The 25,521-nt window shown below is 39.2% G+C and overlaps 1 protein-coding gene across 18 annotated transcripts in view; it reads left to right on the top strand.

Moving 5' to 3' along the window:
• Positions 1-4,786: 4,786 nt before the first annotated feature.
• Positions 4,787-25,521, top strand: part of tcf7 (transcription factor 7) — a 76,093-nt gene continuing 55,358 nt past the window's right edge. For 9 of the 18 annotated variants that reach the window (XM_034889252.1, XM_034889254.1, XM_034889255.1 and 6 more), the window contains exons 1-3: positions 4,789-5,271; positions 5,566-5,635; positions 7,139-7,245. In XM_034889252.1, the coding sequence (XP_034745143.1) occupies positions 5,089-5,271; positions 5,566-5,635; positions 7,139-7,245 (360 nt within the window). In that variant the 5' untranslated portion in view covers positions 4,789-5,088. Of the gene's footprint in view, positions 5,272-5,565; positions 5,636-7,138; positions 7,246-25,521 lie in introns of all 18 variants that reach the window. The other 9 variants (XR_004658956.1, XM_034889245.1, XM_034889246.1 and 6 more) reach the window with 2 other exon arrangements.

Consider the following 25,521-nt stretch of genomic DNA (forward strand, 5'->3'; position numbering starts at 1 on the left):
TTGAGGCAGTTCTGAAGACAAAAGGGGGTCCAACCCGTTACTAGCATGGGGTACCTAATAAAGTGGCCGGTGAGTGTAAGTGTTTGAAATTGTGAAATGTTTCAAAGGTTATTCAGCCTCCTACAGACATCAGAACCACATTCAGGAGCTATGTGGCATCCCATCAATGCACTGAGTCAGCCACTTTGTTTAAATATTTATTTAGTTTTTTGCACATATTTTGAGTGAGTTTCTACATTTAAAATACAGGCTTCATCTTAAGAAACATATCAGATCATAAATAAGAGGCTATGTGGGACAAAAGATGTGGGACTTTAAGACAGGATTATTTTTCATATCAAACCTGGGTAACCCTCATTCTGCTGCTCATAACCACTTTTTGCATCCAGATTTATGGTAATCTTCATACTAAAAAACAAACATAAATCCTCATCTTTAATCTCACCAAAACTACTTGGAATAGTTGATGTTTGAGTGGAATTGGTTACTGTTTCATAGCAGAAACCTAGACACGAAATAAAACTGTTGAAAAGATTTGTTGAGGTTCCAGATTGCCGGCTGGATGTTGCCTTAAAGGACATGGTTTGGATTGGAGGAAAACTACCAATAAAAAGCACAAGTGGTTCCAGTTAGGAGCTGTTTGCTTGGATGTGGCTCAACCCCAATGAAAGGACATGATTTAATTACTCTGCAGCTTTAATGTGCCTAATGTTTCTTTATAAAGCACAGTATATAATCTATTTTTTAGCCAACTGTGATTCATCTTTCTTTTCTTTTTTAAACATGTTAAAGAAGGAACGTCCCCCCCACCAACGATTGAGCAATGGAAAGGGACTCAATGTAATGATCTTCTCATGTTGAATGAGTCCTTTACACACTGACAGTGAAGTTGATGTCTGAGTGTTGTGCACTGAGTGGCACCATTCATTTGCACTGTTGATCATGTTTTTCTTTTTAAACATATGTTTGGCTTTAGGTTAGAGGTTACCCTGTTTGTGAGGATCACACCCTTTTTTCCGTGGCTTTTAGGTGATGAAAGTCTCAAATACATTTTTGTCTTGTGACCCGCTTGGATTCATTGGGTCCACATCAAACCCCCCAACACAACATTTAAATTTTTTGTTAATCTTTTTCCAATTAAGATTGTACATTAATGTGCCTGTACAAACTTCAGGTATATAAAAACATAAACATTGTTGCATCAAACACACTTACTTTATTAGAACAACCACTGAATTTGTCTTCGTCTATAGCGCTTGTGTGGGTCACAGCAGCGATGCATCTTTTTGTTTTCTGTGTGGGCTGCGCACCTTTTCTACCAGCTCATGTTGCCTTATTTGGCCTTTCCTGCCAACAGATGATGTGTGATGTCACGACAGTCATTAGAGTTTGAGATAAAAGGGGAGGAGAATGGATGCTCAGGGTGTTTGTGAGTCACAAAAACTTTAGATTGATAAGGCAGGATGGTGGAAACTTAAAATACCACTCGGATCTGACAAAAATGATCAAACTGCTTATAGCAAAACAGAAAGAGTGTGTGTGTGTGTGTGTGTGTGTGTGTGTGTGTGTGTGTGTGTGTGTGTGTGTGTGTGTGTGTGTGTGTGTGTGTGTGTGTGTGAGAGAGAGAGAGATAAAGAGAAAGTGTTTTTAGGTCAGAGTGGCACAAAGTATTTCAAGAGAGACAGCATGTGTACAGAGAGAGTGTTCATTTCTTTGTATCCGTCTGTGAGAGAGACATACAGCCTGTCTATAGCCTATGGCCTCAGGTGAACCTGTGAACCCATGATGAATGTGCGTAACTATCAGCACAGATATTCATGGGAAACTGTGTTAAGATCAGAGCGCGGCAAACTCACGTGGCAGCGTGGCCCGCGCAGGAGAGGTGCTGTCTCTCTGGAAAAACAGCTGTCTATATTTAATCAAGGCGAATAAACAAGGAGTTTAAACAACACATTTATAATTTAGATTTGCATACATTACAACCGCTCATTTTAATCTTTTTATTAATATGCATCGACGATATTGTATAAATATGCAGTTTTATGCAAATACCGGGCCCATTTTCTGTTTGTATTTAATTCTGTTTCCCAGCTGTGGATCATCATTTTCATTCAAGGCAACCGACTCAGATTAAGTCAAGTATTAAGTCACAGCATGGGAGTGTATAAATATTTCTCAATTAAAAACTCTGAAGACCAGCTATGATACTGTATCAGCATTAAAAATGCATTGGCATTGGGAGGAAAAGAGGGGTAGGCAAGTTACCACTTTGATAAGACATCAGAACATCAAGTCTACATCTTTGAACTATGTTTTTTTTTCTTCTTCTTTTCAAATCAAGTAGTTGCAACAGCTAACACTTTTTGCTGTTTTGGAGACTCTGTTACAAAATCTGGGGGATGTAAAGACCAGTCAAAAACACGCAGTGCATCTGTTATTGATGAGTGTGCCGTGCCTTCTGATGTTTTTCACAGAATGTCCTACATTTTGCAGTTTCTTGACTGAGCTTCCAATTATTTTTTTTTGTCGATGCAAACGAGGAGGTTTTGTTCCAAAATGTGAAAACTACCCAGTGAACAATGTGACAACAGCCACTACACACGGACAGTTGGGATAGGAGTAAAACTCACAATGCATGATTACTTATCAACTAACTTGTAACAGTAACACTTTATACCAGCATGGTTACATTTTTCTTAGTAGAGCTGCATGGTCCTTAGGAATCACTAAAAGTATGTTCGTTAATGAGAAAAGGTTGACCTTTATATCCAGTGCTCATGACAAGACACATGTTTAATGTGGACCAATCACAAGAAAGAGAGGGCAGGGTTTCAGGCACAAGAGGCAGCTGATTGGATCCACTGTCTCCATCACCACAGCCGACAGACAGCCCTCTCTGTGGCAAAACAAGACACACACAAAGTGAAAGTCAAGTTTTGTCTGTTTGTGTGTGTGTGTGTGTGTGTGTGTGTGTGTGTGTGTGTGTGTGTGTGTGTATTTAGTTTTGTTAACACAATCAAAGTGTTGTATGTTGTAGCAGTTTTAATATATTTTGTGTACGTGTGGTAATAACATTCCTCAGCCAAATTATGATGGCAAAAAAGAGGCACTCATATACAGTCTTTTTTTAAATGCACATGTGTTTTTATTTGTAGAAACATGCACCGGTGCTTTTTATCCCAGTTTTCAGTTTGCAATGCCAGTCCCTAGATGGAACTTGCAATCTGAGGATGCATTTGAAGTATAGCTGATGAAAAATAATCTAATCTTTCCACTATTAAAAGTCATGCATCTTTAAGTGATACTGTAGGTTCTGGATAATGTACATTCGTGTGACTAAAACTAAAGTTCAGATGGAGAAGAGCAACATGGACAGTAATAGTTTGGCTCACATTAGAGGAGAAATTCCTCATTCCTTAATTTAAATGTAAAAAATAGTTTTAGCTCCTCAGAGTGGAGCCTTTTTTATCTGGAGATAAATGAAAAAGAAAAGTAGAGATTCTGTACAAACTTTGCTTAAGGATTATGGCTGAGCTCCAAAGTAATGAGGTAGTGATCATCATTTCAATATTTAAATAAGAAATAAATTCTGAGTAAAACAGAATGAGAAAATTACTCTAGGTGCAGCTACTTTGAAGTATTTAGTTTAAGTTTAAGCATTTCTTTAAGTAAAAGTTACTTAAGTAAAATGTATCATTAGCACAATGTACTTTAAGTATCCCCTGTGAGTGTTAAACTATTAATATACTTGTAGATTATTGTCAGTGCATAAATGTGTATATTGCATTTTAAAAGTTGTAGTTGGGCAAGGTGAAGCTTGCTTATTGATATATTGTTGGTAGTTTAATTGATTTAAGCTTATTTTTTGCATTTTTATTGCAAAATGTACAGGTAGAAAGCTATGTTAAAATATTTGCATTATACTACAATATATAAATCAACATAGACTAATGAATTGAAATGCAAAGTATGTGAAAACAACATACAATATATAACAACAGTGGAAATAATATTAATGCTGAAATGGGACATGTGATTGTGTTGATGTGAAAATACAGCGTAAACAAGAATATTTGGTGAAATGCAAAATGAAGTAATAATTTTTAATAAATTAACCAGTGTATTGCACAGTTGAATTACAGGCTAATTGCAGAGAGTAGCTACAGCTGTTAGATAGATTCAAGATTTAAGATTTCTTTATTGTCACACCACAGTACACTGTAGTACAAGATTATGTGCAAAGTTCACAGCTTAAAAAAGAATACAGCACAGAAACAATTAAAAACACTGTTGAGTTGTTATTTATACGAATTAAAATAAATAAATGTAGTGGAATAGACGGTTGAATTACACGGAAAGAAAAAAGTAAAGTAAAAGTACATCAAATGTACAGGCCTACTTAAGTACAGTACTTGAGTAAATGCACTTAGTTACTGTCCACCACTGAAAATGAGAAGAAACTAATTATATTTCCTGAAACCAGAACACAGAATTCTGATAGGCAGTCCTGACCAAAATATTTAAACTACCAGGATGAACATTTTACCTGCCACTCCATCTACGTCTACATCTACGCACTGCTGCCCTCAGAGAATATTTGTTTTACTTTAGTGAAGTTTTGATGGCAAAACGCAGCAGCTGCCTGCAGCCAGGGGAACGTGGATGGCGTGAACCCGCCCCTGAAAGTCATGAATAATGCCTGTTCAGCTGAGCTCAGGGAGGTGATGTCTCTTTAAGAGACTCACGCTGCCGAAACAATCGTACAACCCCCCCCCCCCCCCAACAAGTCATCGGACCTGTCAATCATCCGGTCGGCGCCCTTTGATGTCGGGGCTCTTCGCCTTGTCTTGGGCTCAAATGAGCTGTTTGCTGTTGTAGGGAAACATTAGTCCTCTACCAACCAGCCAGCCGGGGACGGCACATCTCAACTTTTTTTCTTACTGTGTGTGGTGGGGGTTTCTACACTTTGGAGGCGCCCCAGACTGAGGAGTTTAAAAAAAAGTCCCTTAATTCTTTTCTTTATATACTTTTTTCTGTTGTTGTTCTTTTTAAGTGTATAATATCGCAAAGGAGGTGGGAGAAGAAGACATGCCTCAGCTCAGCAGCGGCGGCGGGGACGACCTGGGAGCGAATGATGAGATGATAGCGTTTAAAGACGAAGGGGAGCAAGAGGAGAAAATTCAAGAAAACGCGTTCACGGAGAGAGACCTGGCCGACCTCAAGTCCTCTCTGGTGAACGAGTCGGAAATAAATCAAAGTCCGAACGCAGCGGTAGGTGGCAAATAGTGTGTGTGAGTGGATATACGTTAACACGGAAAGAGTGTGAGAAAGCTTGTTTTATTTTACACGCTGCTGACAATTAATAGCGTTACCCTTAAACCCCGCTATGAATTGCCTTCAGGGCAACAGTAGTAACACCCCGCACACCTTAAAGTCTGATAAGGTTGCTTTAAAGTTACCCTCACTCTTTTTGACACTGCAAAACGTGTGGTTGTTTGTCCTCGCCTTTTTCTTTACTTTTTTGGGGGAGTATCTGACCCCGGGTTTGTTGTCGGTCCCTTCCAGGCGGTGAGACGGGGACAGCAGGGTGAACAGAGGGGCTTCCCAGAAAAACACCGGGTGCATCATGACGGAGGTAAGAAGAAAACTATTACACACTCGCTCTCGTGCGGTTTGAGTAGCCACTGCTATCTCAAAAACGCGTGAGAAGCGATAAAGACCCCCCAATTGTGTCAAACTAAGGAGTATTTTGGTCACGAGGACACGTGTTGCAGCATAAAAAACTTCAAAGAGTTGTTTTTAGGTGTACACTGCAAAAGATGTCCATCGTGTCTGCAGCTCTATAGTTTTAATAGCCTATCTGTCACTTTGGTGGGTTATATTTCCGGTGTTTATGTTTCAGAACGAAATCCAAGTAGGTCTAGAGATAACTTGCTTTATACGTGTGTCATGACAAGTTATTTAGTGAAATATGGACTCTGGAAGTCTCCTGGCCTTAAATACAGTCTAAAGGATCAGATTATTTCACTATTTACTCAGTTCCTATCAAACATGTTAAGATGATGTCTTCAGTTCAATATACTAGTGTGATTTGCCCCGTGCCCATGTATCTAAATACATGTTTAGATTTAACCCTTGACATTTTTTGCAGTGTAGTTTTTGCCAGACTTTGCCAAAAGTGAGGTCAACCAGGGTCCTTGAAAGTTTTTTTTCTTTTTGTTAAAGGTTGCCACCCAAAATGAACAGAGCCATTTTGCTTTCCTCCCTAGGATAAGGCACGTTTAGAGAATGTATATATGGCCGTTTTAATTATAAGGCATCACTGTAGGCTGGTTCCAATCAACTCTAAAAGGAAAAATGTTCTCACGTGTTCCTTTGTGCAAAGCCTTTATCTAATGTGGATATGTAATAGAAAATCTAGTGTCTATATGGGAAAAAGTGAAACCCACAGAAAATAAATTTACAGATCTGAGTAACTGATTGATATTTTGTCTTCTGTCACCTTGGTTACAGCCATGTTAAAAGCTCAGCAACTATAAGGCAGTAGGAGTAAACAGTAGAAAAGTTGAATGTGCCTCTGTTTTCTATGTAGACCAGGTACAAGCTAGATACAGCTGACCCACAGAGGAGGCCACTGATGCTTGATATGGGTGATGGTGAGAGATAAATTAACACATAGGCTACAGGAGTTCACGCCTCTCAAGCTAGGTGACGCTTGTAGCGCTTTTGCTCAAGCATTGTAGTCTGTGCTCACACAAGGATATAACATGTAGTAACTAGAACACTTGTGAATAGTTGACCTACTTTGTATGCTCGTTTATTTTGGAAGTCAGGGTTTTCTTTTTGTTCTGAGGTACACATCTAAGTCTCATAGCCGCATTGTGGAAGTAAGTATCATCTGGTTATCGATATTTTAATCCTCATAAGGTGCATACATTGTTTCATTTAAGCAACTTTTATATTCATTTAAATCATATTTTAAATGATACCATACTGATATAGGGCCTCTCAGAGACCACACAAAAATCTTTTGCTCAGAAAATAAGAGAAACATTTTCCAAAAACTGGCATCATAAATGGTGGCATTAAAACATTCTTTTAGTTATTTAGTTTCTAACTCTTGTTTGTTTTTCTTCAGTGTCGAAGCATCAAGATGGAGGCATGTACAAGACGCAGCCGTATCCAGGGTATCCATTCCTGATGCTGCCTGACCCCTACCTCCCCAACAGCTCTGTTTCTCCATCTGTAAGTCCACTTCTGTTTTAATTCTCTTGTGGGCTACAGTGCACTGGTCACTGTTGTTCTCTCGATGGTTCTTGTGTCAGTAGCTGAGGCCAATCTGAGGTCCTTATGTCTACATCCTACATTGTACTCCAGGGCAAGGTTATGCATTTCAGCTCTTCTGTGTGTTCTTTGGTATCCAAACATTGAATACTTGGTTTGTGCTTCAGGTGGGAACCTTTGAGTAATATTTAATGTTGGTGGTGATGCTCTTGCTATAGTAGCTCAACAATGCTGAAGCAATAAGAAGAAAGAGAAAAATACACTCAAGGATGGAAATGTTTCCAGTCTGGCTAGTATTTATTTGTATTTTGGGCTGAAGCAAATACATCCTCACTAACTAGAAAAACAGTACCAAATAGAGATGGCATAGACATATTGGACAATAAAGTGCTGGTGATTTTATCCTTTTTGTATAAAGACGTCAATATTTCTTCTGGGAATTTGTGAATAATTTGCATTTCATATGTTGTGCATCTGGTCTCGCAAATTTGTAATCTTTCACAAACTCTAGCCTCAAAATCAGTGGTGTCTTTCCTTATTAGATGCGAGTGGCATACCATGGCCTCAAATGTAATATTTAAAACATGTATTTATAGATTGCATTACATATGCCTGTCAATTAAGCCCAAGAAACAGCAGAAACAGCTGATTTTATTTCACCACTTGGACGTGCCTGTAGTTTAATACAGCGTAGGCTGGTTAGGTTTAAAAGATGCTGAAATAGCCACCGTCAGATCGCAGCGCTGCAAAAACATCACAAACTTTACATGTGCTCTGATTTGCCTTTTGAACTGTGTCCCCCCCCCCCCGCCTAATTGCCTTATGAAATAAAACGCAACTTAAAACAGAGAGGTTGTTTTTGTTTACGCCTTTGCTGAAGTTGGAATCTGATGTCGTCATTGTGAACCATTTCACATGACGTTTCCCATCTGTTTGTACTGTGAATGAATGAGATTTGTTGCTGCCTTAATAGCTGTTCTGAGTGTTAAACTGCTAAAACAAACATCTGAACACTCATGGAAGGAGTTCAAGTATGCAGTATCACTCATCCAGCCAGACAGCCCTAAAATATTAATCATAAAATCCCTTCAAGTCACCCAGAAGAACCAATATCCATGGATAGGCTGACTAATTGCACCAAACTTGAGCGGTTGTGCCTAATTCATTTTTCCCTGTGCAGAGTAATCCTGTTCCCTGAATTAACCTCTCTGTCTGTTCTTGCAGACAAGACGTTGCTAAACAGAGAAATGCCTGTTTATGAGATCACATGTACTGTAGGCTGATCTAACATGAGGTACAGTGATTTAGGAATCTGCTTTATTGGTCAAAACCTAGCGGTTGGTCATGGGAGACTTTCAATGGGTCGTTGAAGGGTAAAAAAAAAAAAGGACTGACAGGCTTCTAGTACAAATTAAAAGTATCACAAGTTCCTCACATCTAAAAAATGAATTGTTAAAGCTCCAGTATATGAGAAAATACAATTTAATTTCAATGTCATGGCATCTGTGAAAGTTGTTTCTTTGCTCCACGACAGTTTAGATCAGTATAAAGTTGGATAAAATGCTTCAAAGTAAATGTAGGGAACCCTGTTTATGCCCTCGCTTTGACTTTAAATCCCTTTTGTACTTAAATTGCATATTTATCCCCCTATAATTTGAGTTTAGGCTATCAGATTTGAACTTTGTCTGGAAGAAGGTTAGGTAGCATCAATTTTACAGTTGTTTTACAGTGTTATAATTTTTCTTAAAGAAAATTCTAGCCAAAAGTAGCTCTACTTGTTGGGGTTTTACACGTAAAAGGTGCGTTTGTCAACACATGTACATAACACATCTCCAAGGAAGTCACATTCTCCGTAATTGTGGTATCCATAACCCTACACTGTGATTGAGAATATCATTTGAATGGACTACTAGTACGACAGAGCGTAAACTCGTATTTCCTTAAACAGCTTCATAATCGTCGTTGCATAACACGGAACATCCGGCATCATGTTAGACAAACACGGCGAGCAAGTGTGATTGTATAAGTTGCTCATCAATGTCTCTACTTCTTTCACTCTCTCACAATCCTTTCTTCTCTTCTCTTCTCTTTCTCCAACCCTGGAGTGCCAACCGCAAAGCCTCTCAGAGATTGTTTTTGTTGAGGGTGGGATGGGTTGGGGTGGGGGTGGCAAGATAAAGAGCACTTTCTTTCCCCGTGTGTCTTCGAGACTCCACACAATGCTCACTTGTTGCTGCTTCCCTTGTAATTAGCCCGCTGGTTGCAAGGCGGTAGCGGCGTGTCAGGCCCCGTCTACCTGCCACTTGAAAGAGCTGAGCATAGTGGTTTAGATGGTTTGGGGGGTTCGGGGTTATGATTATGGATGGAAGAGATGGATCGGAAACTACAGGTCTGGGAAACAGAAAAAAGGACTGTTCGGTGTTTTCTCGTGGTGTTAATGTGGGACATGCAACGCATGTAATGCATGTGTGTGTCCATGCCTTACTGCGGTCTTTCTGTTGGCATAATGACTTTGAGAGTTTCCCTCTTTACTTCTAGTTTCTTATAGTGTTGGCACTAATAGGAAGTGAAGTAGCCTGTCAATTGTGTTTTTGAGTAATCATTTAGTTAGTTAAATGTCAGATAATAGTGATAATTTTCCAGAGCCCAAAGTGACTCCTTAAGATTGCTTTTATCTGACGAGCAGTACAAAACTCCAAAAGACTCAATGTAACAATGATGTAAAAAGCAGCAAATACTTACATTCAAGGAGATGGAAGCAGATAATGCAGAATTGTTGATTATGTTTCTGTCAATCCATGAATCAAAAATTTTTTTAGCACTAACGGCTTGTTTTACGGGGCCTTCTTGGTCAACTTTCCTGTTGAGTGAAAGGAACATCTGCTCCCCCACTTCATGCTCCTATCTTAATATATGTCCTGAAGTTTCATCAATTGAAAACATAATAACACAAATATAGATTATATTTGACCAGTCTTGTCCCGATTATTTTAGAATTTATTTCAGCGGAGTAATCGGACCACAGAGAGGTTTTCATTCACAAGTTATTACTTGGTAAATCTATTAATGGTGAGTGTTTGTTGAAGACAAAGGCAAAACTTTTGTGGTTTCAGTTTCACAGGTGTGAGGATTAGCTGTTTTCATCTGTTTTTATATAATTGTGAATTCAGTGTCTTAGTGTTTCTTTTCTGTTGGTTGGACAAATTAAGACATCTAAAGATGTTACCTTTTGACTCTGAGAAATTTTGAAGGACAGTTTTATTATCCAGGAAAATTATTTGTAGATTAATTGATAAGGAAATAGTTGCGGACCCAATTCTGTTACTATCAGTTCCTTTGGAAACAAGAAAACACACTCTTTGCTACCAGTTTGTTGAGGGACAGTGTTGATCTTTTTGAAATCAGTGGGAGGCTGAATGTTGTCAGCATTTACCAGCTAAACTGATCGATCAAACAATCATTTCTCCAAACCTTTGTGTGTTCCTGTAAACTGCATCAGCAGAATGACTGAAAGTCAGATACTAATTCTAATATTTGTTTTTCTGTATCTTCCCCTCCCCTCCCCTGGGTACGCTGTGTGGGTTTTTCGCTGGTTGTACAAGACTAATCTAATAATTCCAAGCTTCTTTCAGATTGTTTTGTATGTGCTTTTTCACATCTGAATGTAAATTTATCCTAGAAAGAAGGTTTGAATATAATCTTGTCCAAGGGCGTTAAACATTTGTCTCGACGGTTGGGGGTCACACACCATTGTAAAGAACAGGAGCTGTTTTATTCTGAAAAGATTATGATATTTTTTTTGCATGTTAACCCAAACCTGATTGTCTGAAATAGACAAAAAGACAAATAAATCACACCCCTTATTGTTATGGTATTACTGTAAACATCTCATGTAAAAAGCTTCTAATCTTTGCTGCTGCAAAGCAAATTCCCTCCTTATCCCATTCAGTAATAATACTCCCTATTACAGCATTTCATGGGACATTTCACTGTTGTTACATTAACATAGATATCAGCGGTCCTTTCAGACAAAGTGGCCAAAGAAGGAGCTTAGTGGGATTCAGAGATATGACTAAACTCCCTCAGCGTGTTGTCTTTGGATAAAGCTGTATCTGCAGCGTGTAAGACAGTGCACAATGTTTGTGTGTTTAAGTTTATTACACGTGTGTGTGCGCTAATGTTGGCTGTATGGATTGTGTTTGTAGCCAGAGTTTTGTGGATGCAGTATGTGTGTGAGACCTTCACTGACTGTGTGTGTGTGTGTAATACTGTGGATTACCAGCAGACAGTGTTTTTGAAGGGGTCATGAGTCTTTTGTCGTCTCGAGGAGTCAACCCCAAGCAGAGGGGACATTGTCAATACAAACTCAGCATGTTCCTCTCTTCAGCATCCACCAGTCTTTCTCCAAACTCTTTTCCATTTGCCTTTTCTATCTATCTCTTTACTAGTCTGTACTGCCTTCATCATCTTAGCTGGTTCTAAGCTTCTTTTTGCTATAATTTCAACTTTTTTCAATTTCTTACTGTGAGATAATTTAATGATATTTGTGAACCATGAAAGTGGACATAGAACATGAGTACATAAATGAAAGAATAAAGAAAAGCAGTAATGAGCTGGGAAAGGAGAGATGAAGAACTGAGACTTAATATCTCTTAATCCCATGTTGCTGGTCTGTTGTGGTCTGTTTGCATAAATATGCAAATATACTATTAAAATATGCCCATGGCTTTTAAATAAAGATCTTTCAATTACAAAAATGAGTAAGAAAAGGGTTTCCCCTATAATGTCTGATATTAGTATGTGTGGTGTTTGTTAATAACAAAGATGGAGGAGGCACACATTATGTTTTGTAACAGACCAAACTTGACAAAATAGTACCTTTAGATTCATTCTGTCATTCTCCTGCACTTTATCTCTTCTGTCATGCAGTTTCTCAAACTGATTGTTTCACAGAAAATTGCAAAAAACCCATATCCTGGCGTAGACTACTATTAATTAAACAGCGAGTTGGCAGTTGGCTTCCATAACTCAAGCTGCACTTCCTTCAGCTGCTTCACAATTAAAGCCTGCCAATGTTATACTGGTGTTTTTTTTAACACGAATCACCGCATTGATATTATCTACTTCTGCAGTGGACTCCACAACAAATGACAGCCGGTCAGAAAACAGCAAGGCGTCTGTGTATTAGATCAAAGTAGTGGCAGACATAAAAAATAAAAGTAAAAGAAGTTGCATTGCATGATTGTTGCTAGAGATTGTTGGGTGCTTGGTGGAAAGTAGCAGGAGGCTAACCCACTAAAACAAAAACAGGGGCTGTAAATGTTTCTGAGGTGGCAAATAACTCACTCGTATGGAATGATTGGTGGTTCTATTTTGTGTAATTAGACTAGATTTTAATCCACCATGACCTACCTAATAATTACAAAGCGATCAGTGGAGTAATAGAGTTGTTGTTAGGACACTTTATTGTCCAGACTGTCAGCTGTTTGCAGGACATTGTATCATGGAAGTTTTCTGTACAGCAGAACATTTATCTGAAAATCGGAACATTGAAAAGCAATTGAACCTAGCATCTGATATTTGGCTGCGTGCCATTTTCTTCACTGTCAGAGAGGCTGACAAACTCTCTGTGGTGTGGAAGCTGTGGTCACACAAAGACGTCAACAAGCTCCAAAGACAACACGCTGCTCTGAAACACTTTACCGCTCACTGTACCTGGGCATTGACTGTAAAGAGCTAACTGTATTAATTAGTTTGGGAAAACCGTACAATGTTGGTTTTAAATGCTGTTTGACAGTGTGTAAACTTAGTCACTGGAATGTACAAGTGGTGTTTAACAGCACAGTGGGCAGTGGCATTGTATTGTTTGGGGGAATTTCCTGTTCATTTGACATTTCATTCCCCAGACTAAAATTGAAAATTGAAAGAAAGACCGATGAGAGACAGTTGACATGTTTGGTAAGAGTAGGGGTGAAAGTTTGGCATTCTGAGACTCTAAAAGCTCAGCTGCAGTGTGTTGAAATATCTCAACTTTCAAAATGTCCTCCATGGCTTTCTCTAAACCAAACCAGAATTTCCAAATCATGCAGGGAGATAGCAGTTTAATTTATTACCCCACTTCAAATGACAGGTTGTGCAGTTTTTCTTTTTTCTGTTTTTGAGGGGGGGATTTTCAAGTTTCATGTAGCCCATGTTGCCTCCTCCTCTTCCTTGTATCCATTCAGAAATCAGCTGTTCTTGCCAAAAAGCCCCGTCCCCATCCTCTTTTCTTTCTTGTGTCTCCCAAATAATACCAAGTCGATCCTCCCAAGATCAAGGGAATGGTTTTTGTGTGTGCAAGTCTCTAGGATCTTGCCACTTCCTTGTTTCCTATTGTATTGCGGCGCGGACAGGGGGGTTGTTCAGCCAGCCCCCAGTCCCTGGGTAAACAATGGCAGCAACACGGGCTGAGGCCTCCCTAATCCCCCCTTCATACAGACCCAGGGGCTGGGATGAGCGGCACGGGGGCCTCCCTGCCTCTGACTGGCTACGATAAGGACCCAGCCGCTCAAATTTAAGAGGCCTAAAAGAATAGCAGCTTTCACTAGAAGGCAGCAAAAGCCCAAAATCTTTCTTTTCCAAATGTCTTTGTAACGACTGTTTTCTTTTCTATGTATATAATCAACACTATTAAATTTAAAATATCATCTATGCTACTTTCCATCCTTGTAGTCCAAGTGAGTTAAAGTTGTCCAAGTGAGTCAAAAGCTACTAATGTTGGGTGTTTCCAATGTGCAATGTGACAGAGGAACTGGCAGCGCATTAACTTGCCATTGTTGCAATGGATGTAAGTGCAAGATTATGGTTGTATAAAGTCTAATTACTATTGAATGACATGAAGTTGATGATTTGACAGAAAATCTCAATGATCGCTCTCAGCCAAGAGTGAAGGAATAGATTCCTTGTTCACATCACATATAATATTTTGTACTGTTTCATTTTGTATTTATTATATTATTAAGTAAAATTATTAGACCCTGATAGGAAATAAGAAAACACACTTTGTACATGGTTGATGGTGTTACATTATGCAGGATTATCCCAATTATCTTTGATGGTCCTAGTTAATTGGAAAGAAATAGAATTTAGAAATCTTTCGGTTTCCTGACCTGATGAGATCAGGCGTTGGGCTGCAGTTGAGGATAATCTCCGTTATGAATTCAATTATTTTCTTAGCTATTGATCATTTGTTTGGTCTTGCCTATTGAACTTATTATCATAAAATGAAGGTCGCATGCCAAATACATCTACCCAGACACAAGGTGACGTCTTCAATTGGCTTGTTTTCTTTGACCAGTAGTCCAAAACCCAAAGATTTAACATCACAATACACATTTAAATATCTGAGTATTTTTTGTGTGCAGTCAAAGATTGTCATATTTAGGCCCCATGCTGCTTTACCAGTACTGGTACAGTACAGGTAATATGAGCAAGAGATCAAAATCGATGTGGATGAAGACCGATAAATAGAGGTAGGAGGGCTAGAGAGGTAAATAGAGCATTATAGAGGAACAGGAAATGGAGGAGGCAAGATTAAAATTGAAATGACCAAAAGAACGTCCGCTTTGCCCTTTCGGCTTTGAAGTAGCGGGCTGTGAAGGCACCTAAAGAGTAACCGTTCAGAGGACTATTTCATGAGGCGGAAATGTTTAAAAGAATATCAGAAGAGGAAAAAACCCTTCAGATGGCCCCGAGGTGTTTGTACCTGTAATTATTCATCCACTTATTTCTTTCCGGCGCAGAGGGAAGGTGGGACGGGGAAAAACTGTAGAGCAGTAAAAGACAGGTGTTGGCGAAGGAAGTGTGGGTTTGTTTGATATTCGTCTCCTTTATATATTCAGAAAAATTTATTCCAGTCAAATTCTCATGTGTTGACCCCGTTTGATTACATAAACCATCTCTGAGTACAATCTCTGGTTAATTGTGATGCCTGGCTGCAGTTGGTATTAAAAGAAACAAAGAACAAGAGGTTGACACGGCTGGTAACCTCATGTGCTATTAGTGCGAGTGTTTCTCTAAATTAAGTCCACATTTCCAATAATTCCTACCACGCTTCCTGTCGCCAAGATGATGCTAGAGGTCAGACATTCCCATCTGTCTTTCACTTATGCTGCCATTAGTCTTTGAAATTAATTCCAAGAGCTTAAACTCAACTTTAGTGGCCATATTCTTTTCTCATGCCGTAAAGTAATATCCCGTTGTGCTGTAAAGCAGTTTGGCAAACCTGGTGTAATGGTGCATGCAGATTAGACAACATTCAGACCATAATTTCTGATAACTTTAAGTCTTTAATTAAGTAAAATTGCCCCATTTTCTGGTTTCATCTTTTCAAATGTGAAGAATTGCTGCTTTACAACACAACATTGAAATGGGGAGAATGCGGTCACACAGATTTTTGATAATTGAAACTTTCAGAAGAGAAAAAGGGAGAGACCGATGAAGACGGAGGGCAAGTTATGACTGTTTGTTTAGGCTCAAGTGTTGTCTGCAAGGTCTTCATAAGGTGTGCGGGTGCGTGTGTACACGCGAGTCATTGGCCTGTGGAACGAAACCATACAGAGTTTCGTTGTTTACACAACTAGCTGTCCAGGCCTCCCAGATGTGTGTTCTCAGCTTGTAGTTAATCAATGACAGCATTGTCTCACCAAAAGGATGTCAAAACACCCACGGGTATCTACTCATTCATAATGCACACATGGTCCGTTCAGCCATTTACTGTAAAATTGGGAAAACAATAGACACATCATCACTAAGCTACCCAACAGCACAAAAGTGATGCAGAAAGTTGGCCAAACATGACTGCGTTCCCTGCAGCAAGGTATTGAAACTCAACATTTTGATGTCCTCAGTCACAGTTACGTACTGTATGTGTCCAACTTAACAATTGGGAACAGTGAACATTTACCTTGGACATGGCACAGTAGAGAATAAAAAGAGTAAAGCATGCACTTCCAAAAACACAGAGCAGAGCCCATTCAGCAAAAAAAGAGAATGGGTTTTAATAACACAAAGCCATTTGTATGTGTGTGCCTGCAGGTGTATTGCCTGTTAATAAAAAAAGAATAAGGAACTTTAGGCTTTGGAAGAAAGAAAAACCAAAACATTCAGACAGTTGTCGTCTCTTGACGTTGTAATCCACTGATGCAGTGAGCACCTGTCTGCATGCTTTTCTGCTTTTTGCTTATTACACACAGCACATCAATTTGGGCGAGTTTATTTTCTGCTTAATCCAGTTCTTAGTGCCGGTGCTTTACTCCAGTCATTAGAATGCTGCTGTGTCTGTGCATCTTCTGTGAAACACTGGTGTCAATGGGAAATCCAATTCTTGACAGGTTTATAGTTGTCTTTGTGGGAAATTGAGTGATATTGAAGCAATCATTTTCTGTTGGTTTGTGTTAGAGCAAGAGATTTTTTTAAGAAATCACGTGACCTATGGGAATTAAATTCATGCTTCATTTCCTCTTCATTACTGTCAATCAGACTGAACAGTTTCACAATGCAGTCACTGCCTTGCTGGATTATGTGAGGTTTACACTCCACATATCAGCAGCACACACAAACACACACACACACACACACACACACACACACACACACACAAATAATCACCCTGTTACATCCAAAAAAGGAAACCAAATAATGTGTAACACCAAAGACAATTACGAGAATTAAGCTCAGTTACATTTACATAACCAGGAATTTTTCTTGATGAGCTGTCTGTCACCTCATTAAACTAATTTGACATGAAGAGGCAGCATTGAATTTAGATTTTATGAAATCAACACTAATAAGAATATAATAAAAATTCCAGATTACCAATCTTTGCCCATAGTCTGGACTGTGCCATGTCAAATGACCTGGTCAAGCTTGGCGCTGAGACAAAGGTCAGATTTAGCTTCATATCCCCTACAAGGAAAAAAGCTGAGTGTGTGACTTTAGTCTTGGTACCACATCTCTGTGTCCACATCTAGTAAACAAGTATGACATGCATTATGCAAAGCAGTACTGGAGGAAGTTAAGAAAAAAAGTTAAAACTGTGACACAGCAGAAAATCTAAAAATAGGTCAGATTACCAAACATGCAACACATTTACTTTAAATTACACTGGATATAATTATCTGCTAAAAAGGCACATATGAAATGTAGATATTAGCCACTCTATATCCACTCCAATCATGTTGACATTTTATAAGCCTGCAGTCTCACCCACACATAATGGCCCTTATTTATCAACCAAATGTAGGTACCAGCGCAGAGATGAGCACACAAATCCTCTTACGACAGTCTTCACGTGGGATCATGAAGCGTAGGGTTAGGGTTGTGATCGTACATGACAATTTGCCATGTGCCCTGCCTCTTTCATCTGTCCCTGTAAGGAAATTTACAACCTGTTACACTCTCTTACTGAGAGATGTGTCTTTGTGTGTGTGTTCTCAGATCGAGTGTAACTAACTTCACATCTTGTTGTGTGTGTTGAGTGAGGATCTGGTACAAGATGATACTTGGATTCCTGTATGTGCACTTCTACCCATCTTACACTTGTAGTTTACTTAGTTTCCAATGTCTTCTCAGTAGGAGGGTTGAAAGGGCACTGTGACTTTCCAACCTGCATTGATGTTCTCATTGAACTCATCACAAGAATGTAAACATATTTCCCCAAAATGTCAAACATTTGCTTGAATGCACCCATAAAATTAACCCAGCGCTGGACAGAATTACTTGCTATTAGGGATGTAACGGTATGAAAATGTAACCTCACGGTTATAGTGACCAAAATTATCACGGTTTTCGGTGTTTTTAATTAGTGTTCAATGCCATGCAGCAGCAACTTTTTTCTTAAATGTTTTGCTGACAGGATAACTGATAGGTTGGTATTTATGCATGTAAGTGTTTAAATGCATTTAACTATTCTCAGGGAGCTTTCAGGACAGAGTCAGCATGAAGTGGACACTAGGGTGCAGGAATAGATCGGTATGTGTTAAACAAGCAGAAGTGTCAAATGTGTGACAAATAAGGAGTCGTTTCAAAGGTAACCATGTTTTACAGAAATAGATTAACTTTGTCATAAACAAAGCTGCAAATGATCCAAAATCTTTGGCCTCGGTCTCCTTTAAGTCTTCATCATCATCCCCTAATCGCAACACCTTATTAATAACTATCTTTAATCAACTGTCCTTTGGCCTTCTTAAAATAACCAAAATATGCCCATGCTCCAGACTTAGTCCTCTCAGAGGGCTGATCAATGTCCTGAGCGCTATCATGTCCTCTTTTCCTCATAATTCTTCAACTTCAAGAAATGCACGTAGGCTACGCAGTGCGTCAATGCGGGAACTTCAGGAGACTCGGATGAAGCAGGGAAGAACTAAACACACGTTTTTTTTACACATTGGTAATCCACTGGGATAATATTGATATAATGAAAACAGTAATTGGTACCTTTTTTACACCCAGATTTTGGGTGATATAATCCAGCCCTACTGTGTTGTGTTTATGAGTCTTGTTGATTTATTGATTGGTTGACATTGATCTGACAGGCTTGTTAGTGTGTTACCTTGTCACTCGTATCATTTGTTCAATGGTTTACCTGACCAATAACTCAAAATCAGACAAGAAAATTATTTTGGTATAATTACAGTATGTCCATTATCGTGTGTTTTTCAGTGTGAATAAACATCCCCATCTGTTGATGTTTGTAATTGATAATGTCCTGTGATTACTTTTTCCTATACCACAACTCATCTCTCCAAACCTCAGCTTCTGCAGCCAGCCCTTTATCATCTTTTTAATATGCCCTTTATTAAAATAGTGTTCATAAAAATAGTCGACTAAATGAAACTCTAACCCCGTCCTCCGCCTCGCTCCACCCCGTGCCCATGGCTCTGCCCAGACCAGCTGGAGCCTCCACAGCCGCATGAAGCAGCCCGACACACATGGCTGTGATCACACACACACACACACACACACACACACACACACACACACAGGAGCAGAAGTCTAATCCTCCCTCATATGATACTCATCTGCTGAGGGAAGGAGGCAGCCTCCGCCTTCATATGCTATTCATAGTGTATATACTGTGCTTACAAACATATACTGAAAACACACACATTTACTACACAGAAGTAATGTACAGTACATACCCTCATCCTCACATGCACTCATTGTAATATAAGCTGTCTTCACTTCTTCTTCCTCTTTATGCACCGACACATTAACATACATTGAAAACACACACACGCTAGGGCTGCACGACATGAGTAAATTACCTAATTGCGATTATTTTGACTAATATTGTGCTATTATTCACAATATTGCAGAGAATGGTCCTTTTTGTATCATTATTCTCATTTTCATTAAAAAACGGGACGTCTCTGCAGCACGGTACTTCATATGTCAGAATGGTTGACACATGTTTTGCCTCTAACAAAAATGGGGCACCACCTGCATTAATGCGATTTGGATATTGCAGTCCACCATATTGTGATTTTGATAAAATTGTGATTTAATTGTGCAAACCTAAAAAACACACACACACACACACACACACACACACACACGCAGCAGCCGTTTAACACACAGTGTGCATTGTTCAGAAACTAGCGCATATAGCCAGGGAAAAACATCTTTTATCATGTCTTTCTTGTTTACCTGGGGCAAGTTAACTTGTATGCATAGTTAATGTGGCAAAATTCTTGTCAATTACAATCTTGGTGTATTTTTATGTACATGTACAATTTAGGCATCAAATGACTTCTAATGCTTTTGTTTAAAAACGGTATAAGTGAGATATTCAGTACAGACGGGTGACAAATTTAACAACAAATTTAAATGTCTCTACACGGGGCACAATGGCCCACTGAAATTGAAAAAACGGTTATAGATAAAATAGCTACATATGAACACTGTTGTTTACTCATCAAGTAATTACCCAGCCATCATACAGTTCTGAGCCATTTACCAGCCATCAACAGCTGGCTTAGCCCAGCGGTAACTTCAGAGCTCTCCAAGTGACATCTTCACAGCGAAGCTCCAGAAACATGTATATCAGACAACTTTGGACTCACCAAAATACACATTTGTCATTTGTTGGTGAAGCCTTATAATACGTCTTGGTCTGGTCTGTTCACTGAATGTACAGAGTCAAAACCTTTTATCAACTCTCCATTAAACTCCTGTTTAGACAGAAAACAGGCCAACCCCCAAAATGTTATTCAAAATTAGTAATACCGTTAACATATCACTAAATAATGTGTTGAAGAACAACACAGGCTATGAATGTCTGTGTTTGGCTAATCAAGTATACCAATACCTGAGAAACTTGAGCACAATCTTACCATAGTGTAACTATGTAACTAATAACTAGCTACAATAACCTAATTTAACCAGAGACATTGAATCTTATTTTAAAAACCCTAAGTTTAAACAACTTGGGAAATCCTAAACGGCTTGCAAAATGGTGTCATCTCATATATCTTATACACAACACATTTCCCATATTCCCCGTAAATCTTTTCATAAATATTCCTCATGTCCTGTTTTCAGTTTTTCTTTCTACTTTGGCATCTTGGAAGGTTTAGCCCATGCCCTGCTTCATGCTGTAAAGTAGATTTCCCGTAAGGCTTGTCGATGCCAAGCGTGTCAGTGACTGTGTCATTAGTAATGTTAAAATGACCATGTTTGCCATCAAAGGAAAGCGCAGAAGAAAGAAAATGAGTCCCAGGTGAACGGGTCACAGTTTACTGCCAGAGGTGGGTTTGTTGTGATTTCTTTGGAAGCTCATAGGTTTCGGCTTTGTGTCCATGTGTTAATGCCATTTTTTTTTAGCCAGAACGGGGAAAGGGAGGAATTCCCTCTTCAACAGGTTTCCTCAAAAGGAGCTCGGCTATGCGTCAAATTGATTTCCTACCTTTGTTTTGCCCTGTTTTGTAGAGTACGGAAAGACTCCCATGCCCCGATCTTGTGGCCATGGGAACCTTTTCTGTTGGTCTACAGTGAGAAAACTCTGTCTTTCAATAGATGCAAGCCTCACACACAAACACAGAAGGACACGCCATGAGAGCGTATTTTTCTATGGTGGAAAGAGAAGAAAGACATGGACAAAATATTGATCGCATGTCCAATAATTTGAATCAAGATTTCAGAATTGTTGAAGATTAGAAGCAAGAAAGAAATGGTAGCCTTGAAAAAACAAGGAGGGGTGATGTCTCAAAAGAGGAAGGGAGGGGTTGAGGGAGGAGGAGAAAAGGAAGCTGATGGTGGCTAAAAGAAGACAGAAACAAATAGTCAAGGTTCTTTAATGACAAACTTAAACACAAAGTTGTTGTCACTGACTACCAAAACGGTGTGTGTGTGTGTGTGTGTGGGTGTGGGTGTGGGTGTGTGTGTGTCTGACTATATTGTGGTGAATTGGCTTGTGAGCTTTTTCAGGGCCAAAAAACTAAAACTAGAGCAACTGTGATATGCACTGCACTTTGGTCGGTGTGTGTATGAGCATGTGTGGGTGTGCGTGACGGCGTAGGTGTTGCACATAGTACAGGACCTGTATGTGGGAAACACTGTATGCACACCAAGAGCAGATGAAAGGGAAGAGGTGGGTGGGCAGGAAGTGAAGAACAAACGAAACACATCATCTGATTTATCAGATGGGTACAGATTGGGTTGATCAGATGGAGGAAAAATACAGTGGAGAAAAAGGAGAAAGTGTTTGCAAACAAATCTGAGAGAAATTGAAAGAGGCAGCGAGATCGATAGTGTGTGTGAGGGGGAGAGAGAGAGAGAACAATGAAGAAAGAGAAGATAACTGAAGTAGCGGAAGGGAGGTAGCAGTAAACAATGAGAAGCGGTAACCGCGTTGTGCACCTGGTAAAACTAAACCACAGCCCTAGTTGAAACAGACTCTGACACCTTAAGGAAACCTTTAACCGTTTCACCACCGCACTCAAGGAAAAGAAACACAAATCCAGGGCTAATTCAAATCTCGAAAGTCAGTTTTTACTTTCAACAATAGGAAGTGGATTTGTTAGAAGAAACCAAAGTGGGCAGCGGAGTTGCCGCAGCCCAAATGATCAAGGCTGAATCATTTTGTTGTATGCCATCAAATTAAATAAAAGTCCCCTCCTGCATTGAATGACAGCAATGCCTCTTTTTTGTAGCTTTTGTTATTAATCACACAAATATTATGCTTTTATTAAATATTAGATAGCAAACAGTGTACCAAACCACTATAGAGGTGGAAGATATTCCCCTAACCACTGCTGCACAAGACACTTTGGCCCATATACTAACGCTCACGCACACGGCGTGAAGCGCATGGCACTTTTTAGCTCATATATTGTATTCAGTCAATATATGGACTCTGATGCTGATGGTTGAAACCTCCAAAGAAAAGTTATTAATGAAGAAACAAACAACAAATATGATGCACATAGGATTTGTTTTGATTAAACTACACCCCATAATCACCATCAAGCTGTGGATGTCGCACTGTAATTCTTGTGGAAGAGGCGCCATTGATTAGACTTTTGTTTCTCTATAAGAGGGAATGGGAGACAGACAGACGACATCGATGAAGTCTTTATGACCCCCTTGCTAAACCCCCCTCCAGACAGAAGCAGATTTACAGCAGCCACAGTCAATCCATTGTTAGGACCCAAGAGCACTCATCTGCCCCCCCGACTCTCCTTCGTTTCTGTCTTATCCACCCCATCTCCCAATCGAATTTATTTTCTGTTTGTCTTTAAAAATGTGCCTGGGGTCTTAATGCTGCCAATTAAAGACAGCCATAACTCTGACACTGTCACAAACAAGCAGCGCAGCGTGAGTGCCATCCAGGCTCCAGTTGACCCCCCCCTCAGAGTCACATTAATCCTAGGTCAGCTAAGGGAATAGTGGTTTCAATTAAGCATCCATTAGCTAGACATTAAGTCAGTGTTATGCTGTTTTTGATTAAAGGAAGCAAGGAAGAAGGCTGTTGATTTTTATTTTTCTCTTTCATAAATTTCACCACAGGGAGAGAAAGTCCACAATTGTCCCCATTGCCACTTAGTTTAGGCCACTTAATAGAGTTTGATTCCAGATGAGAAATCTTCATACAAAAAATGGGACCTACATTAATCTAGTAATATATAGTAATTAATATTTATTACTATAATAATATAGTAGTAATTACATTTATAAAGTTTAAAAAAAAAGTAAGATTAAGACAGACAGATTTGAATAACTTGAAAAAGTGTGTTTTGAAACTAATACGCATGCTATTTTAAAGCTTTTTATTTTAGTTACGGAAGGGGATGGAAATAAATAAATGAAAATACATGATATCAAAACTACATATACATACGTGTAGTCATATGCATATTTTCTTTATGCATTTACAGTTAACAAATATATACCGTATAGTGTTAAACAAGCTTGCCATTATGACAACAAAGGTTACATTAAAGTAAGATTTCCGACTTCCCTTTTCCCCATCCAAAAACCCTCCTCTTCCTTCTCTTCACCTCATCCACCTCTGTCTCTCCTGCAGAGTTCTTAGGATTGCTCAAATGTTGATTACTTGGTTTGATTTTATTCAACATTGAATGTCCTGTTTGCCTGAGTGGTCTGTAGCTTCTTCTTCAGTGACCAAGATAAACTGTTGCATGAAATATAATCTGGATATTACAATGTTCTCTAGCCTTTTTACTTATTGTGAAATAAACATTATTACCAGCTATCAGTAGAGCTTACGAGTGTATTTAGTTAATTAAAAGCTCAGTGAGAAAAGTGAGACTTGCATTTTATATTTGCAAGACAAAATGTACTGAGGGTGAACTCTTTACTACTTTTGAAAAGAAAGGTCTCTCTCTCTCTCTCTCTCTCTCTCTCTCTCTCTCTCTCTCTCTCTCTCCGTGTGTATGTGTTCGTTGTGTACAGTTAGGCGAGGTTAAGCCTGTTGTGGTTTACCATGGAAAATAAAGGCCTTGATTCTCATTGTCACCTGAACACACACACACATACACACACACACACACACACACACACACTGCTCCTCCCTAAGCATGTGCTTCTCTGTGTGTTGGTGGAAAGTTTTAAAGCTTGACTTGCTCAACTGCTTCTTTTTTTTCTTCTTTTTACCGCTTTAAATGGAGAAGTTACTGTCTACAAAAGCATCAGACCTACAATGGAAAATAACGTATACAGAAATACATACCGTATCTTGAGACAGTATAGTTACAGAAGTTGATATGTTTTAGATATAGATGAGATAAATTTCTATTATTATTTAAAAAAAAGTAAAATCAGAAAGGGTTCATTCTTTGCACCAGTACTATACTTATTCATATGTAACTCCACGCTTATCAACCAGACAGGAAACTCAAGATGTCCCACATTAGCACATTCATCACCTGGCATCATGGAAAGACGTCACGTTTAAGGTTGCATTTCCCAGGTGTTGATGTGTTGCATGGAAACCCGATAAGGAGTTGAGCTAAGCTGAAGTCTTTGGAATTCAAAAACCTTGTTGCACAACATGAAATGATCTTATAACATGTTGGCAGTGGATGAGGTGCGTTGTTGTGAACCGGACATGGAGTTTGATCAGTGCAGTAATGGGTTGAAAGCCTGTGTGTCTTCTACAGCGGCATCACATACAGAAACAGGAGAGAGGAGTGGAGAGAAGGAGTCCAGGATGGGAGCAGGGATCTCTAGTTTGGCCTCTGCAAGCTTCTTGGCTTTATGGTTTCCCACCATGTTTCTTTTGGACTGAGATTAAACGAGAGCGAGGCAGCAATGGAGAGACCAATAGGAAGGAACTTTTAGTCTAAGTAACAGATGAACACAGACAGAGGGGGAAACATCATGAAGAAGAAGATGCAGACATTTGACAATTCAAGGGAGGAGAGAGCAGGGCAGATGGATCTGCTTAATGTCGTAAAAGTAGCTTACTTAGTTTTGTGTAACACGAACTCGCAAAATAACACCGTAAACACCTTTCAAGTAAGGAAGCTCAGTATTTCCATTATCCTCCTCAAATTGCACTAAATTGTAGAAGTTTACAAGACATTCTCATGTCAAGGTTCATTTTAATAGATCTGCTGGAGCTTTCGATCTTCATCTTTTAAATGTCAAGTCTACCTGGACGAGGAGTCCTAAAGCGTCACAACCGCTGGGCAAACTTCCATCTGCTGATGAAGATCATGTGATTATGATTGGAAT

This window comes from Etheostoma cragini, chromosome 13 (genome assembly GCF_013103735.1).
Source record: "Etheostoma cragini isolate CJK2018 chromosome 13, CSU_Ecrag_1.0, whole genome shotgun sequence".
Taxonomy (NCBI): Eukaryota; Metazoa; Chordata; class Actinopteri; order Perciformes; family Percidae; genus Etheostoma; species Etheostoma cragini.